Source organism: Corvus hawaiiensis, chromosome 26 (genome assembly GCF_020740725.1).
Source record: "Corvus hawaiiensis isolate bCorHaw1 chromosome 26, bCorHaw1.pri.cur, whole genome shotgun sequence".
NCBI lineage: Eukaryota > Metazoa > Chordata > Aves > Passeriformes > Corvidae > Corvus > Corvus hawaiiensis.
In genome coordinates this window covers 19285406-19307632 of record NC_063238.1, presented here as the reverse complement: position 1 = coordinate 19307632, position 22227 = coordinate 19285406, and the positions used below count along the sequence as shown (strand labels likewise).

The 22227-nt window shown below is 38.1% G+C and overlaps 1 protein-coding gene across 1 annotated transcript; it reads left to right on the top strand.

Moving 5' to 3' along the window:
- Window positions 1–582: 582 nt before the first annotated feature.
- CALB1 (calbindin 1) lies at window positions 583–19047 on the top strand. The gene is made up of 11 exons (XM_048286285.1): window positions 583–764; window positions 1061–1137; window positions 5758–5832; window positions 10457–10540; window positions 10619–10675; window positions 13618–13695; window positions 16101–16156; window positions 16255–16294; window positions 16382–16435; window positions 16568–16639; window positions 17052–19047. The coding sequence occupies exons 1-11, from the start codon at window positions 683–685 to the stop codon at window positions 17163–17165; spliced, it is 789 nt and encodes a 262-aa protein (XP_048142242.1). The 5' UTR covers window positions 583–682; the 3' UTR covers window positions 17166–19047.
- The last annotated feature ends 3180 nt before the right edge of the window (window positions 19048–22227 follow it).

Below are 22227 nucleotides of genomic sequence, written 5' to 3'. Positions count from 1 at the left end.
GTCTCAGTATCCCATTATATCTCAGAAGGAATATCAAGTTAAAGGGTTGCGGCTCTTCAGAGATCAGCTCTGTGCAAAGCTGTCTGGAGGTCTGGACTGGGGATGAAACAGTGAAAAACGGATTCCTTGCACCCCACATGGTGCCCCAAGTGGTTTTTTTTTCTTGTACCGAGACATCTTGAGGTGCTACAAGCCACGCTCTAAAATTCAGGGCCCTCTTCCACACGGAAGCCTCATGGCTAATCTGGGAGGCTGTGCTCATCCTCTGTCCCCACGTCCCATGGGCGCGCTCTCCAAAGCAAGGGATGCGCGGTAACTCCTGGGTGGGTCGTTCAGCGCTGCTCTCTCTGCTCGGGGCTCCCCGCTCGGCACCCACACACCCCTCCCACGTCGAGGGGTGTCGATTCCCGAGGGCTCCGCCGCCGGGCTGCCCCCAGCCGCGGTGCCGCCGTAGGGAGACCCCGGCCCCCCCGCGCAGGGCGGGGAGGGCGCGCCGGGGCCCGCGGAGAGGGAGGGCAGCACCGGGGGGAGTGGCCCGGCCGGGACGGCCTCATAAATAGCCCTCGGCGGGGCGGCGGCGGGAGGAGCCGTCGGAGCCGCCGTCGGAGCCGCGCCGGCCGCGGTCAGAGTCGAGTCAGGACCGCGGACAGCGCCCCCCCCGCGCCCCCGCCCCGCGCCCACCATGACGGCGGAGACCCACCTGCAGGGCGTGGAGATCTCGGCCGCGCAGTTCTTCGAGATCTGGCACCACTACGACTCCGACGGTGACTCCTTTCCCCCCGGGGCGGCGGGGGCGCGGGGGGCGAGGGGGGCAAGCCCGCGGGAGGCTGGGGGGACCCCACCGCTGCCCGCCCGAAACCCGCTCGGTCCCCGCTCGCCGCCCGCAGCCTCGGGCGCAGCCCCGGAGCCGTCAGGGGCTGGGACCGGTGCCGGGCGAGGTGCGCGGGGAGCCGCTCGCCTGGAGGGAGCAGCCGGGTCAGAGACGCCCCTGCCGGCGCTGGAGAGCGGACAGAGAGTTTGGAGGGAGCGGTGACGGCAACCGTAACTCTTTCTGTTGTAGGCAATGGGTTCATGGATGGGAAGGAGCTACAAAACTTCATCCAGGAGCTGCAGCAGGCACGGAAGAAGGCAGGCTTGGTAGGTTAATGTTTCGCCCCACTTTCCTGTCTTCTTCGGGAAAGAAGAGTTTTCTTGAGCAAACTCCAGTGCCCCGATTCCTTCCGTTCTCTCTTGCCATCACACGGTTCATGCACCTGCCGCGCCAGGAAAAGGGAAATAGCTTGGTTAGAAATGCGCAGGTTGCAAATCAGATAAATAGTCTGCTTTGGGAAGGTGAAACAAGGGTGCACCTCCCTGAAGAGCAGCTCCCGCTCATACCTTGCCGGGCTACAAGCTGGTACTTCTGACAGTGCTTAAAAAGAAAAGTCAAGAAATGTGTGGATGCTGTCTTTTTATCTTGGAAGGGACCTTATCCCATTGCAATTAATCTTACCTGATCCAGATATATACTCATTAAAACTGGCGAGGGGGCGGGGGAAGGAAGGGAAGAAAATAGAAAAAGAACGAAAACAAAGATAAAGAGAAAAAAGAGAAAGAGAGAAAACCAACACTTCAGGGTAGTTGGACTCTTAATTTCATGCCTAATGGGCAGCACGGGCTGAAATGCGTTTCTGCCCCTTGGTGGTCACTAAATAGATCTGCAGATGACTCCTAAACACTTACTGCTCTTCACCGAGAGTGTGAGTACCAAATCCTGGCTGTTTAAATGGCTCAGAGAGACAGCGAAGTTTTTGACAGTGTTGTCAAAACACTTCTGCATGTGAGTTATCGAAACATTAATTAATAATTTCCCCCAAACTATACCCATATGGGGGGAAAAGAAAAGGGAGAAAGAATGAAATTAAAGGTTGCATGTAAAGATACAGCCACTTCTAGCATATAACTTAGTGGAATCGGTCTAAATGAATCTATGCTAAAAGACTTCCGAAGAAATAAAAAAAATTTACAGTTTAAGTGGATGATGTGTGCAGGGAGGAAATACATTAATAGTTCATAATAAGAATGCCTCCAAATTGAGAAGTAGCTTTTCAATAACTAACTTTGCTTTGAAAGTTCCTGTATATCTAAGACTAAATACAGAAAAAAATTAATATTAATATTAATTATTAAAACATTAATATCTTAATTGTTTTTGTGGAAAATTGTATCATATTAATTGTATGAGTACAAACTTTACAGACATGAAAATTTGTCTCCCAGCAATGCCTCTAATGTTACTGCAGTCTAAGTACCAGTTAATTCCTGTTAGAGACATTGCTGTAGGCTCTCATTTTCCTGAGTGCAAGTTCAAACTAAAATTAAAAATAAAATAAAACAAAACAAAAGTTAAAAAAACCCAAAAACCAAAAAAACTAAACAGAAAATTGGGAAAGGAATGTGGGTTTTTTAGAGGGAAAAAGTCTATTTTTTTTTCACAGAAAAAAGATTGAGCAACTTCAATACGTTTCAAGTACTGGAAGAGAACAAATGTCTCTTCTATACTAAAGTGCAGAAAACATAAGTTTGCCCAGTAGAAAGAAGATATTAAAGCCTCTTTATATTTAGCATGAATGGCATTGTTAGTAGAAATGCTAATATATTATTGAGTAGTTAAAAAATTAATCAGAAGCTCAAGGAAAAAAATATTTGTAATTTTAAGATCAGGATCTTTCTCTCTCAAAGCAAGTGTGCATCTCTTTAAAACATAGCCTACTCAAAGCAACACAAAAAACCTTTCAGGATTATTCTTATCTGCTACAAATTTTTTAATATATATGGTTTTTTTTAAATAACCCCTGCCATTATCTCACACTGTATTATAAAAATGCTCAGATGTTTAAGTTCTTCTGTCCCATTTCTCTGATTCAAACCTATCTTTGGAGTGTTCTGCTGAAAAGAACAATCTACAGTAGCAACACCAAATTCAGCACCTGGTCTGTGGGCTCTGGAGTATGGCTGTATGTCATCTTAGGTTTCAAATCTAACCTGATTCTTGCGTTTGAAGGCTCATTTGCTAAACAAGCATCTCATTAGTTCATTTCTTGTCTCAGGGGATACTAATTCAGTACCTTTGAATATCTATTCTTTAGCCAGAAGGGACACATTGAGAAACTAGTGTAGGTTATATGTCATTTCCTTGTCTGTCCTTCTTTTAACACCCCAAAGCTTCTTTGTCATCATTAACTTCTGCATTTCAGGTCACTCTTCTGCTCACTTTTTTTGAAATATTCAATTATGCATTCTTCATTGCTGGATTTTACATCAGTCATGCCATATGCATTAAAGAATCACATTGATGCTGTCATTGAATAGGAAGGTTTAATATTTCCCAATATTCTTCCCAACTACAGAACTCTTCTAATTATGTTCTGATGCTAATCCTTGTATTAATCCACTCAGTAAGCCTGTACTTTCACAGCTGCTTTTTCTCAGACAGAGAGGTAGCATACAGCTTGATTCAGGCTAGCCCCCCTGAAAGGGGGGAATGTCTACTTAGAAGTTTTAGTGCTTGGGCTTTGGTAACATTAGGCCTTTTTGCTTCATGCATTATGGTATATACTGAATTGATCTGATATAATTTCAGCCATGTTAAAAGAACTGCCTCTTTTTAAAGGCAAAAGCTACAAAAGTATATAAACATAGCTTCCGTTTATTGTGACCCACATTTATGCAATACATTCTCTATTTGGGTGCACCAACTGCCAAAAGAAAGTCTGGGGTGTAAATGACTAATGCAGAGGTTGATAAAGTGTCAATAGGTGGATCTTGTCTGAGCTGTTCCACATCCGTTTCTCACTTTCCCTGCCTATATAGATAATGACGACATTTCTGCACAAAAATGCATGCTTTATGAATACAGTCGTGTAAGTGTTTCTGTAGTGCCAACTATCCTTACATTTTCAAATCATATCAAAAAAAGCTATTTTTTTGCAGTTGTTGGACAAGTATCTTTTCTGAGGTGTCTGACTGAGGCGTGAAGGGCTAGTTTCTTCACTTCAAAAATTGAGTACTGCGTCTGTATCAGGTTTAGGACTAGTCTTGGTTAAATTTAGGCATTTTTATTTGACCAAAAATATTTATTTGAATAACATAAATAACTCTTCAAGCAGCTTATAAGAGGGTGAAGAGAACACCAAAAATTCACTCTCATTTCTGAATAATGAACTAAGAGGACAAGTTTCCTGTTTTGTTTAGCCTGTAATCAACTGTGCCTCCTTCAACTGGCTGAACACCAAAAATTCACCATCATTTCTGAATAATGAACTAGAGGACAAGTTTCCTGTTTTGTTTAACCTGTAATCAATTATGCCTCCTTCAACTGGCTGGACACTGTCTGGAACTGCAGAGCTGCTATTAGAAAGATTAGTAAAATATTTAACCAGGACTAATTAAAATCCGAGTGTCTAATTCTCCATTCTATCTGCTAAGAAAACTTGTCCCCACTTTGGGATCATTAGATGAAAGGTGACTTTGAAGTCCATTGTATTAATAACCACATCTCTAATTAAAGCCATGGCAAATTACTAACCTGCCATGGATGACTTTGACGGAAATAGGATACTAGGCCGTGATTGTATCAGCCACAAGGAACTGACATTTTAGTTAGCTTTGGCAGGTGAAATTTGGGACAAGCTACAATGGACTTTGTACAACTGAGATTTCACTGTGTCTCCAGTGAGAAAATCACTTAGGTCCCATATAATCAGATTTATTATAACAACTAAACCTTTAATTTCCAAAGTCTGATGTAACTTCATCTATAACTGTAGAATTGTCCATTGTTTTAACGTGACTGTAACCCTGTTTTTGCTGCATGGTTCACTAGCTTCCACCTCTAAGAAATACAATGAAAATTAGAAGTTTCATCAGTATTGAAGGTTGATGACAGCTCATATCAAAGCAAGGCAGGTTAAGTTGAAGTGTGAAATCAAATATTTAGATATTTACCCCAAGGCTGGCACATTTTGGCATAACCTAGAATGAGGATAGTCTTTAGAGAACAGATGTATAGCAGGGACCATAATTTATACGGACAACTATGATGGCTTTATTCTGTCAGATTTAAGGTACTTCTTAAAGTTTTCTCCCACCTAAATCTCCCTCTCTACATTTAAGCAGTGACATTTTGACTCTGTTTCCATGATAACCAAATACTAAACAGTGAAAAACATGACATTGTGATGAGTTCTTTTAAGACTAAAATAGCATCCATTGTTCAGGAGAAATCCACTCAAAGACGTGGAAAAACTATTTTGGTGTTCAGATGTATTATACTGAAATTTTTTCCTTATTTTGAAAGATTCCGCACTGCCTTCGAGTTACTAATTTAAAAATGAAAACTGAAAAAATGGACTAATAATTGCCTATGAACTTCACTGTCACCCTCTTAAACAAAGGAACTGTTAGACACATCTTCCAATACATCTGTCTTTGTAATTTTTTTTCGTTCTGTAAACTAAAATAAGAGTTCTAAGTATTTAGATGCCAATCATTTCCACTGGCTATAATATAATTCCCTAGGAAGTAAAATTTATCAGAATGGCATTATTTATGACAAAACACAATGCTCATTTTCATTTAAACTTGACGAGTGTAGCTGCAATGTGTGAGTCCTTCATTAAATGTGGAATATTATTTGACAACTAATAGATTATTCAAGTAAGTTTACGTATGTTTCTTGTGTTTTAAAGTAATGATTCTATCATTGTGACTTTCTAGGATTTAACACCTGAAATGAAAGCTTTTGTGGACCAATACGGGAAGACTACTGATGGAAAAATAGGTATAGTTGAGGTAAGATAGTTACTTTGTAAATTTACTTGAAGGAAATGCATTTAGCACAGAACAATGTGAGCATAATATGCCAATACTTAGGATTTTTAGATAGACAGAATATTTCTTCCTCTCCTTTTTTTCTTTTCACTAACAAAATTTTTTCATTAACAAAAAGTAATGTTTTCCTTACCACATTCCAGACTTTTCACCACGAGTAATTTAACTTTTCTCTCATTATTAAATAAAAATAAGCATCAATAGCGATTTAGTTTTCTACAAGGTAGATAAAAATTCCATTTTAGAAATTTAAATTTAAAAGGTAATTTGATGAAGAGTGATGTGCTGTAGTGCTGCCTGTGATTTTGAGCTAATGCTCTGTCACCATTCCTAATAGTGATATTAGGATACTCGATAACACCCGAGTGAACTTAATTAAGCAGTCACTGTATGTAGTCTATTCTGAAAAACAACACATATGGCAAGTCAGCATGTTAATCATGATAAATGTAAACAAAATTTTAATAGTAATTGTGATTCCAAAGAAAGAATTTCTTAGGATTTCCTTTCTTGAACTTTAACAGAACTTCAGGCAGAAAATTCTCACACTCCTTACTCCCATTTTCTAAAGAGGCCGAAGATAACCAACAACTTCTCCTCATTCAGCTGCTCAACAATTGTATAACTTAGACAACTTGCTAGGAAGGGGGGAACCTTTGTGTTTTCTCTCACTTTAACTCTTCAGCACTGCAAGTCAAAAAGGAGAGTTTGTGGGGTTATGGGGTTACAGTTTGAGAAGTCACTTCTCTGAGCTTAACAACTCATTTATGTCACTCTGAGTGCAGTGAGACTGCAGTTTTATTATTAAATGATACTATTTTTTTTCCTGATAATAAGAAATCTGACCTAGAGAGCTAATTAAGAAACAGCTGGAAACAAACCAGTCCTGCAAAATTTCTACAGTGACCAGCTTTGGGTCAGTATCTAATTTTAAAACAGAGGACTGAATAGAATCTGCAGAAGTCAATAAAAGTATCGCTGCTGATGCAATAGATCATTTCAAGATACCTTTTCTCCTCTGTCATATGTCTGAATTTTATATACTTGTTTAAAGGCATATGTAATTATGACTAAACTACCATAGAAATATGAGCAATTTGTTTCACTTGCAGCCACAGCTGATTTTTAAAAGTGCATCTTTTGACAATAGTTAGCATTGATGAATAGCTTTGCATCTAGAAAGAAGTAGTATTTATTTGGTACAACAAATTTTTTGCTTTTGGACTAACGGATGCGTATTTATTTGTTATTGAACAATTTAGTCTTTTTGAATATAGCAAGCACTGGATGCAAGAAGAATGTGTGAACAGTGCCTGAAAAAGACTGTGCTCCTTCACTCGGGAAAGATAACTGGAAGTTTTACCTTTCAAATTCTATTTCTGATTCTGATATTGACTTAATGAGTGAAGATGAGCAAATCTAATAGGGTCTGATATGGCTCACCACCCCCAGTGGAGTGCCAAACATACTCAGCATCCACGGAAGCAACTGAATAGTGTGATAGTATGGAGTTCAGTGTCTAAAGGGACTTTCTCCCTTAATATAGCAGTTTCCAAACCCAATAGCTATATTTTATTTCCCTTACATCAGCATGATGCTTGATTTGGAAACTGCTGATGGAACTCGTGAAATGTGTGGTACATGCAGAGCAGTATGATATCAAAGTTGGTATTTGGACTTGATTCTCCTTCCTTATAAAAAAAAAAGTATGCAGTAATTCCAGATTGTTCCTGTTTACATAGTATATCAAACAGTTTTTCTGAAAATTGTGTGAATGCTGTTTAAAAAACCTTACGTAAAGCCGTTCAGACTCCCAGCTCTCATAATGAACATGCAGAATTTGATGAAGAATGTGCTAGTGAATAATGAATTTTCAGGAAAGGTCTGTTGACTGAGATAAAGAGGAGGCCTGGATGGCTTCATAGAGGAAAGAGTGGATTTTCAGCTCGGATTAAGTGTTGTTTCTGTCTTTGCAAGCAGACTGCAGTTAGTTCGCTGGCTATTATCCAGAGTCCTCCAGCTAAAGGCAGAGCCTGACCTGCCCACTTTCTTGCCATTGTGTAATAGACCTTTAATTCACCTTCTGTACTCATTGAGACCAATGCTTTTACTAAAATGTGGCTGTGAAACCCAAGGTTTCAAAACTCAGAACTGCGGCAATTTCTCATTCAAATTATTTGAAGATTACTGCTGTCATAAAAATGACTACTTATTAGCCTAGAATATTCTTTGTACTCCCATGCTCTATTATGGGATTTTAAAAAGCAAATTCACTCTATTAGGTGAAAGGAATTTTAAATAGCATTAAATATCAACTGAATTTACTTAGAGAACAATGTCTAGGAAAAAGTTCTGATATTGTTTTAGGTACCGAGAGTATTTTTTCTGCTAGGTAACCTATAAAGACACACCTCACCCTGCAGCTGACCAGAGAGGAGACAAACCAGTCTTAGGCTTTGTCCTCTATTATTTGTGATCCAGAGATAACCAACCTTCTCCATAAAAGCAGCAAGGCTTACTAAACTAAACTACTATTGCTGCTATAAGCAGACTCACAGTGGTCTGCACTCTTCATTGAACATGCTCACAAAGTCCACCTATGCTTATCCGCACAAAGAAATCATCATTTAAAATAGCCCCAGGTTTTTTTTTCTTCTTGGTAGTGGTATAAAACTGGGACTGGGAAGTCGAACCAGTTTCCACACAATCCACTTATCCCTCAGTACTGCAGTTTTCCACAAAAAGCAATTTAATGTTTTCCCCTGAGACTTACAAGAGGTGAGAGGTATAGCTTAAAATAAGGTAATTTTCTTCCAGAGGTAATATATTCTGTACCTCAAATACAGTTTGTTAGTGCTAATAAGCTGTTAATGATCCTTTCACAGTTACTATTTTACAGTGCCCTTGCAAAATTCACAGGAGTTAGCTATGTCATTGAATGACATCTTATTTATATTTTCCACACAAGCAAACCCTCTCCCATTGTTATAATCAGTCACTTCTCTCAAACTCTCTTTTTTATTCTAAACAGTTCTTCCATTCAACATTTGCTGTTAAATAGGAACGCACACTGAAAATCAAAGCTTTTCTGTCATGAGAGAAATAAAGACATTTTTTCATAAATCAGGACAAGTTACACACATTTAGCTACTGCGTACACATAAATATATACTTACCCACAAGTGTATATGCTATTTATAATGGAGTAGGTTTTGAAAGCTGCTGACAAAAATGCATTTCTTAGGTCGATTTTGGTTTCGTGTTCAGCCACTTAGCAAAAGTACTCAGAAGCCTCTGGTGGGCCTGACAGCCTGTCATCAGCTGCGCCATTTCTGTAAGGAGAGTGCTCTCATGTGTCTTTTCATCTGTACCAACACTGAAGAATTTAACTGATTCCTTCTATATATGATTTAAGAGAAACAAGAGATATGTCTCCATAACTTTGTTGTGTCTGTGGGGTGGGAGCTGAAGTCACTTACGGCTCTGCTGGATCCCAATAAAAAAGCCTCAGCAATTAGGCAACAGCACTGAAATAGGCAGAACAAAAGATTCGAGGGTGTGAAATGGAGGCAGAAAAACAAAAATTTGAATCAAAATTTTAAGATGGGACTCCAGAAAGTCTGCAGATGTCATTTTACATAAAAGTATGCAGCTAAGAAATCTGTCTTTCTCCATTTTCTCCATAGTAAGCACAGCTGGTCTATTCTTCAAGTAAAGTTTTTTTAATCAAAACACATTTCATACATTTTGAGGACAGAAAAAAAAAAATTGGGCTTTTGTTAAAAACAAATCATGATTCTACATTAAATTATACAGCATACTTTCCATCTTCCAGATTTGTCACTTGCCAAAATTGAGTTATAGTAAATGAACATTTTCAATAATCAGTACAATAATGTCTGATTTTAAAAAAGCCTTTTGTAGAGAAGAGGCATTGGAAGAACTATCCCTGGTTTTGCAGGGCTAAAAGCCCTCTTGATTTCTTTCTGGTATTTATAGCTCTTTTTGAACACATCTCTGTGACTGACAAATGAGAACTGCCTGCCCTTACCCTCCCTGTTTTCTTTTTTTTCTCCTGGCCTTTCCTTATATTTAGCCATTTAAATTAAACATGTGTTCTTCATGTCAGTGTTCCTTTCTTTCTTCCTCTTCCTTGGTATCTGTGAGTAGTCTGTATTTCTCAGTTTCTTAATTCATGGTCCTTCACACTTATCCTCTGTGAATCCCTGTGTTACGCTTTCCCTTCATGCTGATTCAAAGGATTTTAACACAGATTCTAATTCTGCGTGGGTGAATTTTTTTCAGCTTTCCCCAGCTACCCTTTTGGTAAAGTGTTACCTCACTCCCTTCTCTCAGACTTCAATTCTGTTTGACCTTGATGACTATGACAAAGCTGCAAGCCAGAAGCCTTTCGGAGGCATCTTCCAGACACTTCAGCTAGCAGGATGAAGCTTCCAAGGGGGCCGCGATACGGCAGTATGAGCACAAAGAATTTCATATGCTTTTAAAAATCATCATGCTCTATTACAGGCTGAGGTGGCCTAATGAAGAGCCAAAATTTAATCTTTCTTCAATTCTGTTACAGCTTGCTCAGGTATTGCCAACGGAAGAGAATTTCCTGTTGTTCTTCAGATGCCAGCAGCTAAAGTCAAGTGAAGATTTCATGCAGGTACAGTATGAAAAGTTGCCTGTTGTAAGACCTGCTTGCCATAAACGTATCATTAAAGCATTCACATTCTGATTGCAGACATGGAGGAAATATGACAGCGACCACAGTGGCTTCATTGATTCTGAGGAACTAAAGGTAAACCAGTATCTACAAGCATGCATAACATGAGAACAGGTGTTGGATCACAGCCTGTGCTGCTATCTCTTTCTTCAGATACCCACTTATGCCTGATTTTGCATTTCAAACATGACAAAAATGCAATACAATTAGCTGATTTTTTGTCGTCAGTAAATTATTTAAAGTGAAACTCTAATCTGATCAATGTTTTTTTTAAGCCATCTTTTAATTCAGATCAGTGTTGGTATCAAGTGACTCAGAGTACTAGGTAGCTTAGAAGTAAGAAAGATTAAGAAAGCAAGATGAGTCTCTGACAGCTATGTTGGTTATTATTTTGGCCTCTTAGGGAAAAGGGCTGCTTTGTTGTGTTTTTCTTAAGAGCATCACTACTATTAATCACTATGGTGCTGGGCAGATTATGCTGTCTCAAGTACCACGTAACCCTACAATTTCCTCTGTAATACTGTTAGACTAACACAAATGGAATTACGCTGCCTCTGCTTGGTTAACCTAGTAGGATTTCGATATCAGCTTTAATATGCACAAATAAGAGCAAAATCTAGGTTATCCCATTAGCCATCTCAGCCTTGCACAGTTAAGAAATCGTAAAACAAGAGTGATTTTATTTCACTGGTCATACAACCAACATCAATTTGTCAATGCTGAGTTAGTGTCACGGAATCACAGGGTGGTTGTTAGGGACCTCTGGAAGTCATCTGGTCCAACCCCTCTGCTCGAGCAAGACCACTCAGAGCCAGTTTTCCAGGACCTTGTTCAGATGACCTTTGAATCTCTCCAAGAATGAAGATTCTACAGCCTCCATGGGCAGGCAACCTGTGCTAGTGCTCTGTCATCCTTGCAGTGAAAATGTGTTTCCTGATGTTCAGAGGGAACATTTTGTGTTTACCTTTGTGGCCACTGCTTCTGGTCCTGTCAGTAGCCTAGCTCCATCCTCTTTGCACCCTCTCTTGAAGTATTTATATACTTTGATGATGTTCTCCTGAAGCTCCTCTTCTCCAAGCTGAAGCATCCCAATTCTCTCTGCCTTTCTTCGTAGGAAAGATGCTCATATACAACAGCTTTCTGAGTAGAAAGGTGCCATTTTCCACAGTTCAACTGCATTTGATTCATTTACATTCAAAGGAATCAAAGCAATTCAAAGCAAGAGAAAGATCTAGCAGTGTTTATCCATCTAATTTGGACTATTTTGCTCATATGTGATATAAAGAAGAGTTACGTAAGTTTTAAATAAAGCACCAGGAGATCAAACTGTCCAAAATCTTAGAGTTTTTCTGCTCAGAAAAGGAATCCACGACCAAAAATTCACATCTTTTTTCCTTTTCCCTTTCTCTTTTGAGTTCGATATCTGTGTGACATTTGCTGGGGATCTAAGCTTAGGGTAACCCTCAGGCAGACAAGCCCATTCTTCTGCTGACTGGTTGTGTCAGGTTGGTGTATTTAAAGTTGATAGGATCAGGAAAAGGTAGCACTTGAGAACTCTCCAGCTGTTAGGTGATGCCTGCTGACTGCTATATTTTAAAATAGACTTTTAAAAGGCAGGGCTGATTGAGGACCAGCTGAAGAATGAAGGTATTTTAACTGAATCTCTAATGGTCCATCTCTCTTGTGCTATGAGGTTTTGTTTGCCTCAGAGAAAGAGGCCATTTTAACACCAAAAATAAGACATAACTGTCCAGTTTTATTTTTAGATCAGTATTTCTTGGCAAGACGGAACATTTTTAAGTATTTTCTATGGGAGGAGTACACCCACTTACAACTTTGTAAGTGAAATTTAAGCTGGAAATCAGGAAAACTTTCTAACAATAGTAATGGGAGTAGAATGTGTTGTCTAAGGGGGAGGCAGACTCTTCATCATTGCCGGTATTAGGAAAGGTTTGGCAATAGCTCAGATCAGAGAGTAATTCAGGAAGTTTAGATAGATAGGATCCTTTCTTGAGACATGGACTGAATAGCCTTCTAATTTCCCTTCCACTTTTATTTTCCATTGAAGCACACAACATTAAACATGTTTCCATAACATCCATTCACAACATTCCAGTCGTGTTCTTTGTTATACAAGCTACCAGGAAGGGCCTCCAGCATGGAGGGGGCCAGACTAGAAGAACTATAGTGGGTGTTAGTCATACAACTATTGACATGCTTGCATTCAGGTTCAGGAATACAAGTATATTTTCTTATAAGCTCCCCCATTTTCTATCTTGAAATGTGGCCAGAAATTCCACAAAGATAATGACACTCCAACTGATGACAGGAATTAGGTCCTTTATCTGGTCCTGTAATGCCCTTGCTATACAGTTTCGTATCTTTCATTTTTGATGTCACAGACCTAGTACAGAAATCTAAAACACTGAATGGGTGGAAACCATCTTATTTTTTTAAGTAAAAATGGCTGGTGTTTTAAGTCATATGTCATCAAATTCTCATTCAAAAATGCAATGAAATTGGCTGCACATATTTAAAATACATGGTAGGAAGAATATTCACTTCTAGCTTCAGGTACTGCCATAGGCAAGGACGAAACTTGCTTAATCATTGATCCTTTCTGTAAAATTGTTCCTATGTTGCAAAAGTGATTAGGCATCCAAGTTTTCAAGGAGACCCAAGGTTAATTAGTTTAGTTTACTGATAGAGCTGATTAAGAAGCAGTATACTTGAAAGCCAAACTTTTTTCCAAATTCACAATACAACAAATGGCATATAATGCAGGAAGTTTTATTAGCTACTTTTTCCAAACAAATTGCAATATATTTGAACTTACCAAAAGAAACATGTGTTCTTAGTTGTTGATGACTATTTTTTTCCTACTTATTTGGAACTTCAGTAGTAAATACTAAAGTGGAAGTAAAATAGTATTTCCCATTACTTTAATCTGAAGTTAGCAAATCAAACATTTTATACTGTAGATAAAAATTCACCTATTACTCTATTTATTTTAACAGAGCTTCTTGAAAGATTTATTACAGAAAGCAAATAAGCAGATTGAAGACTCAAAGCTAACGGAATACACAGAAATAATGGTAAGGTTATTTACAGGCATAGTGGGTTAATCCAAATTCTGTTTATCATTAGCCAGTGGAAGGCTCCAAATGACTTGGAGACCCTCCAGGTCCCAGTCAGACTATGACATTGCAAGAGAGAGACAGCTGTGGCACCTATCCCTGCAAGTATTTCTGCAGCTACAGAGCTTTAATGGGCAGTTTGCAGGACTGCTTAAGAAGAAAAGCCCAGGAATTTTTAACCTTCTGGGTATTTATATAATATCATGCCATGCCATTGTATTTTCCCTGTTTTGCTTCCTTGTGCCACTACTTGTAAAACCAAAACCAAAATCTTCACATTTCATGGGAGCAAAACTGTTCTTGTCATAATTATATTATTATATTTAGATCGAATTAATTTGGTGCTATTTTCTATGCTTTGCCTTCTTACAGTGCTGTGGTGTCTGTCTCTTGTCTTAAAAGCCATCATTGCATGGTGGCTTCCTTAGATTTACAGACATCTCACACATTCCTTCTCCCCTTGCTTCACAAAAGATAAACTGATGTTTTAGATAAACACTATAGCAAAACCGTTGCTTCCCTGGCCTCAAATCAGCCCATCCTTGGAACAATCCATCCATCCCATTGCTATGGTTCTTCATGGTAAGGACCAGTACTAGCTTCTGCATGGGCTTTTCAATAAAAAAAAGACCAGAACTCTGGTCTTCAGCAAATGTATAACATTACATTTTTTGTTTTACCAGCTTGTTTTCGTCCTAAAATACTTTTAACAATCAAAAATGTGCTAGGTAGATGTACTAGCCCTCAAACTGGCTTAAGATTGGCAGAACAAAACTTGTGTTTCTCCTGGAAAAGGTCTGCTGGTTCCATTGTACCAGTATAAGCCATTTACATAGAATTGTCACTGTTCATTCACAGCTGAAGATAACATTTTCATTCAGGGAGCTTTTTGACCTCTATCCTGAAGTATGCTGTAAGTTCTGGCCTCTGCTGAGACACACAATGACAAAGAATGTAGCTATAAGAGAAAAAAAGATAAGCCCAGCTCTCCAATAATCTCCTCAGAAGACAGAAGGATAGTAGAAAATGCACAGTCCTGAGCAGCTGCTGGCAGGCAGAGCCAGTCACTAACAACTCATCAAAATACAAAATAAGTTCACAGCTGCCACTGCTTACCTCCCCCAAATGCAAATCTGCTTTCATGGGAAATGCATGCAAAGCAGATGCTTTTATACAAAGGAAGGAAGTGCTAAAAGGAACCACGGTGTTGTGTAGAAATAAACATTTGTAGAGCGTCACTTTTTTCTGGTATCCTTTGTCATTTATTGTGTATTAACAAAGTGAAATTAGGTCTTTTTTCATTGCATTACATTAGTTCCCTCTTCAAAAGGATATACATTTATGTATCTATGTCAGTACAGGATGTTGCTTTTCCTTTTACCTACTACTTACATCTAAAATGACTGTGACTGCAGGGGATGGGATGGAGTGTGGGTGATGGTGCTTTCAATACAATGTTTTGTAGTCCGCTGCTTTTGTGAGTCTGATACAGCAAGTGCAATGTAATGTTTGAAAGTTAAAAAATGGAACCATACAGACATAAATATTGGAAGAGAAAGTCCTATGCAGGAGCAATGTCTTCATCTGCTTCTAATAGCTATTATAAGCTGTTTGTGCCTCTCAAGTAGCAGGAGCTCATCCTTTCAAGGCCTCAAAAGAAAACACTTTAATAGTAGAGTTATTGAAAGTTATTAGAAATAGTAATCATTTATTTTGTGGAATTATATTAACATAGTTATAGCTATAATTTAATAATGTTTATTTGGAAAGATTTATTTCTCCATTTGCATACCATCAAGAAAATATGATCATCTGCAACATCTGTTCATTTTTAAAAAAAATGTATCACTGTGACAAAACATTGTCTTTACTTAAATACTTAGACCTAGTCAATTGAATGAAATGTCTGGTGTTTTCTGTGTAGGGAATTGAATGCCCTGGGTTCTATTGCACTTTACCCAACATTTTTTTCATCTTTGTTAATAGAGAATAATGATTCTAGTATCCAATCATGACATTAAGTCAAAAGTAAAATGTTACCACATCAACACTTCTCTCATTTATAAATAATTACATGCACATTTCTCATACAGGATATTTGTTTGCCAGTGAAGGCAGGTTAAGACCTACCTTACTACAGGTTAATCAGAATTGCTCATCTGGTTTCTTATCAAGCTTTTGCAGTAGAATTAATTACTCTAAATTACTTAGTCAGTACTTAAAATAAATGTATTACATAGCAAAAGTGACCTGGGGACATCATTTCAGGATAAAGTTAATTGGATTTAAGTTTTCCAAATAAGTGTTTTCTTCATTAGGATAATTAATTTTGATTAGCAATGTAAAATTATATATTCTTGCAGCTCAGAATGTTTGATGCAAACAATGATGGAAAGTTGGAGCTTACTGAACTGGCCAGGTATGTCTTCTGTTTCTTTTACAAGTGTCATGTACCAAGCGCTGTAATGGGAATAGTTAAATATTTTGACCTTTGTTGTTTTTTTTTTTTCTCCAAAGACTACTCCCTGTACAGGAAAATTTTCTTATTAAATTTCAGGTATGAATATTCACATTCTTCAGGTAACCTCTCACCATCACACATAACTGGTGTCATTAATGGATTTGTTTTCCTTTTGGCATTTAGGGTGTCAAAATGTGTGCAAAAGAATTCAATAATGCCTTTGAGATGTATGATCAAGTAAGTCTTAAAAAAATGTTTTTATTAACTGTGTAGTTTATTGGCACTTATTTTCTGAATTTGTGGAAAACAAGCCATAACCTCTGGAATTAAAAATAAATTTTTATACTTATCTTTAATGGTATTTTTCAGGATGGCAATGGCTATATAGATGAAAATGAACTTGATGCCCTACTGAAGGATCTCTGTGAAAAGAACAAAAAGGTAATCCTAGAGGACTTCTTTCTCCTTAGAGATTAGATTTAATTTGGATTTTAAGGACACTTTAATCCACCCTAATAAGATAAATATAGAGCTTCTAAGTCATAATTCCTGAAGTCAAAGTACAACTAAAAATTGTGGTGGAAATAATAGCAGTGTAAATCCTGAACTAGAGGAGTTGTGATTACATAGTGACACTGTCAAGAGCTTGCTTGCTTCTGAGACACCAGCTAGCAGCAAGCTAACATATGGCTGTCATATGGATAACATACAAATATATAAAAATATTTTAGTGTGGTACTGTCAGATAGGCTGAGAATACCTGGGATTTTTTCTCCTTTCCTGCCATTGGAAGTAAACTTGTTCATGCTGATAACTAAACAGGATTATAAAGCATTATCTGTTCTTGAAATAGGAATTAGACATTACCAACCTTGCAACATACAAGAAAAGCATCATGGCCTTGTCTGATGGAGGAAAGCTTTACCGAGCAGAACTGGCTCTTATTCTCTGTGCTGAGGAAAACTAGAGCTCTTCTGTCATGTCCACTTAACTAGTGATGTACTCTACACAATAACTGTGCACTATAAGGGAGTAGGCTGTATTTTTAAACTGCATATAGAAAATTAGCCAGGATGTGTGGCACATTCCTTTCAGTTTGTTTCTATACTGTTTGTAATGTACAGTTTTTGTAACAATAAGATCGATAAACAGAATGTCAGTGTTTGGGCCAGTCTGTATATTCAAAAAGAAACTAAATATGTCAGGGTTGATTTTGGTTGGCTTTCTTGCTTTCATAAACATGGCTGGAGAAAAATTAAACCTGCCAACATTGCTGTGGTCATCATATCCTTTGACACTTGCAACATTTCTTGTTGAACTACGTAACAAAAAGATCTACACATATCTTTCCCATAACAAATAAATGTCGGGTTTTAAAATATATAACATGAATTCAGATTAAATATGATCTAGGTCTGAAATAGGAAAGAGACATTGGCATGTCTGATTTCAAAAATTTAATAAGGCACTAAGAAATATTTTCAGTTGTCAAACCACCCACTTACAGGTCTGTACTCTCTGCAGTCTTACAATTACTCTTCTCATTACGAATTCATAGCATATAGACAAAGCATTTATCTGGAATAGATCTCCATGCAGTAGTTGATAAAAATATAGTGGTCTCAATCTAGCTGTTTTACTGAATTTAAACATAGGCACTTCAGAAATAAATGCCTTTAAACTGTCTTGAAATCCTGGCTAAATGACAGGTAGTATAGTTAATACACAGATTACCATATGATATTATAAGTGTACCTTTCATGACTATTGCTGTGTCAGAGAATATGACAATCCATTTTCTAAACTATTTTCACATTTTGCAGGTTATAATTATTCTAGTAAATTGCTGTTTTTACATCATATTCTGTGTAATCTATAATTAAATTTAATATCCTAAGATTATTGGTGTCTAGTTTGTGTATCTCCTGGATTCTTGTATCTGTACCATGTAAAGGACAAACTGACTATTTTAAAAAAACGTGCCTCCTTGGATATTACACTGAATTACTAGTCTGTATCACTAGCATTAAAATTTGACATTAAATGAAGAAAAAAAAATAGTACAGATTTTATAACAATTTATTAATTTAGTTTACATGATGGGCTCTGCTTTTTATTATATTAGAGATGTATTTTTTAAATGGGAACTATACTATGAAGCAGCCCTATCTTCTTGCATACTTGGGTTTTTTTGCCTGGCTCCCTTTTTACTTTACACCAGTTTTATGCCAGACAACTTCAGGAATGTCCAGGTCACTGCTCCCAGTAAGTACTGGAGAAGGAAGGAAATTGGGCTGTGTCTTAAAGCCAATAAACCTATGCTGCCTCCATGTACAGCTGTTTCAGAAGCAAATCCAGGTTAGCAGATTAGCTATATACAACTTCTCAGATACATTTCTGTGTCTTATTTAACAAAAGGAAGTAAAAGCATTTTATTTGAAACACGTCTCAAACAGTGAGGCTCAATCCTTCAAGATTACAGTCAATGAATTCCCACTGAAAGGAATCTTTCAATTCCTCAGGTGAACTCAAGCAACTAAATACCATTTCAGGAATGGCCTAATGGCCTTGGGCTCTCTCCAGGCTGAGCCTTGGAAAGTTAAGGGGTAGGTGGTGTTGGATGGGATCTTTCTGGGAAGAAAACCACACAAAAAGCTAAAATAAAGTTAAGCCAGCTCATTCTCACTGTTTTACTCCCACTCCATGCACAGTGATTTAACGTCTTACCTGCTTGTCTCCTCTTTTCTCTATGCAATGTGAAATACAATTGTGTACATTAAGTGAAGGAACAGTGAATCTGCCTATCAGTACAATAAATGATTGATATTGTTCATACTGTGCACTTGAAATCCTGGATTTTGCCTTATTTTAACATTTTAATAGTGTAAAGAAAAAACCCCAAACCTTGTGTGTAAAAATATGTTTGCTACATCATTACAGTGAGAGATAAAGCTTTTAAAATGTTTTGACAGTCACCACAGAAACTGAAATCTGTCTTCCTGAACATGAGTAAAGTTTACTGTCACAGATCCGTTCTGAAGCTACTAAAGCTCTTCTGCTACTGCTGCTGCCCACCAGCTGGCTCTGCTGCAGGGCACAACACAGAAAGCAGGTCTCAGTCGCCCACAGGCAGGACGTTTCCTGCAGTTATTTCTCTTAAATAAAAGTTGGATTAAAAGACAGCGGTTTAAAACCCCAGTTCTAGCAAAGGTGCCTACTGTCAGTGCAAAGCAAATTGTGACAAGTATGGCTAGGTCAAACTGCTGTAAAACCTCCAGGTTTTATACTCTAAATCACTCCTGGGCAGACTGATTTTAAAATGTCAGGGTTGGGGCAGAACAAGGCAGAGAATCGTAAGAGAGGTGATGATAGGGAAGATTTCTTCTTTCTTCTGGTACACATCTGGTGACCAAAGAAAAGTTAAATTGTAGCATGCACAAAGATTAATTACATGATGTAGTGCAGGTACACCATACTCCAGCTAAACACAGAAACTGAGACAGAGCTCCTTGGGAACCCCTTTACTGAAGCTATTAACTGTTTTGCTGCCTATAAATACATAATTTAATAAACATGCAAAGAAGCACTCAAGCTAACAAATACCAAAACTCACTATCCTACAAATCATAAGTATACTATAAAATAGAAGCATACTACTTTAGTTTAGCTTCTTCTAGTTTAAATGTGTACAGATTAAAATTGAACATGGCACTAGGTATTCAAATCAAAGAAGGTGATCTTCTAGTAATTTTAAAGTACAAACCAGCAAACTGAAAGAATAATAACAACAGTAACTATGAGAACCTTTATAAACCCTTGGCATTATAAATGTAGTGTTTCCTGACAGAAGTAAACCTTAACAGTACCAGATTAGGTGGAGTGAGTGCCTGCTTCCAGCTGGGCCCACACCACCATCCATCAGGGCACCTCAGGGGCCACTAACACTGCCCAGCTGACCATTATGGAGAATATTATGTGAATTTTCACCAACAACTTAATCAGGATTGAACACAGCTCTTGAAGCAAGTACTTTGGCTTTCTTTCATTCACTGCTGCACTGTTCTATCCTCAACAGTTCATGCATCATAGCACTGATCTAATCCTCCCTGTTTACAACTTAGTTACCCACCTTTGAGAAGATTATCCACACAAGCTGATGAAATTTCTAAACACTGTATTTCATGGGCAAATGTTGAATACAGACCAGGGTGCTGACAGTCATCAGCATTTTATGCAAAATGAACCTCACCAATGAACAAAATACCTACACGCTGCTGCAAGCTCCACTTAAACCTCGATTAAGGCTTTGTTTCTTTACACAAGTTTTGCTTTTTCTGGTTTATACTAAGCCCTCATCATATTCATGGTTATCGCCACTGGTTACAGAGGGAAACTGAAATCCACCCCTACTTGCTGTGTCTTTGAGAAGATACAGAATGCATACTTAGGCACCTGAATATACATGGCCTGATTTTCTGAAGTGCTGAGCACCTCCAATTCCCTCTGAAATCAACTGAAGTTGTTCTACAGCAACTAAAAGCAGGTCAGTGCACTCAAATCCCAAAGACTATTTTATTTTACTGCATATTAAATGATCACATAAAAGACTGTGGGGTTACCTTTGTTCAAGTGGTGTTACTTATTTAGCAGTTACATCACAAGGTGCTCCATGGAGTTAGACAAAGGTACAAACTTTCTTGCAATTTAGTGTCTTTAGTTACATGTCATCAGTATGGGAAAAAAAGTAAATATAAATGAGCAGTTCATGTGCCCATGAACTTGGAAGCCAGTATGGACAGGTAGGAACTCACAGTTCCCTCAAACAGTATCATCCTCTGTTTGTGAAGCAAATTCTCAATTTGGGAAATATAAGCAATATTCTCAACAGTAATTAAAATATTCAAGAGGAGAGAATTCCCAGAACTAGGAGAACTAAAGACTGATAGCAGTTCTGGTATCATAGTGAAGAGGTAATACCACAGATCTCTTTCATTTGCAACCTTAAATGATTTTCGTAACTTGTTGATAAGCCCCTACTATAGCACAAGACCACTTTTGCAGCACTGAATTAATCTAATAAATTGTAACAGACAGGTTCAAAGACAGTAAATCACCAGCAGAAATAAAAAGGGTAATTTCAAGATTTAATTAAGCAGACAAGATGCACTTTTCAGTTGAAAACAAAGAATCCCCTTTGTGGGTGTCTCCAAGTTGAGTTCATGGAAGTGACAATACTTTTGACTGATGGATCATGCAAAAGAAATTTTAAAAAAGGTATTTGGATTTTAGGGAAGTATCCTTGTGATTCATGAAAATTAAAACTGCCTCTGCAACCCTACTGATTCCTGTTGCAATCTCCAATATACACCATCACCTTTTCTGACTCATTCCTCCACCCTCCTGTCCCTCCAACTTCATAAAATCATTATACCACAAAGCAGTACTTTTTTTCATCCTTCCCTTTACATTGTGGCTCACTGGCAATCTCAGGGTGAGAAATGTAATAATCTCAGGGTTTGAGACAGCATGGACACTATCTCTCCTACCAGTTTAGCTACGTTTGGAATACAGTAGCTGTGATGACTGTGCTTTATGTCAGTCTGTGAGTAATGCAAAGCTGTGGAGCATGCTTTTGGATTGGACACCTCTTGGGTTTTAGCGATATTTTATGCCTTTTTCAGGACAGTCTAATCCTCATCAGCATTTAGGAACAGCTTCTTTTGGAATTTCCAAACCAGACACTGCCTGGGTTAGGTAGCAGCTATAAAGCTTCTTCATCTTATTCTTTTCCTGAGTTCAGATACCATGTGTTGCTGCTTCAGTAACTATTATATTGTATTTAGGTAAAACATAAACTTTGAGATGTTTAGGATTCATGTCTTCATAGTAATGTTCCTTTCCTGTCCCTACCAAGTCTAACAACTCTTACTGAAGGAAATGTGTCCCAGTCAGACTATTCCATTCTCCTGCAGCAGTGGATGACAAGAACAGCGTTATGTTTTTTCACTTAACTAAGTCTATATATTAGC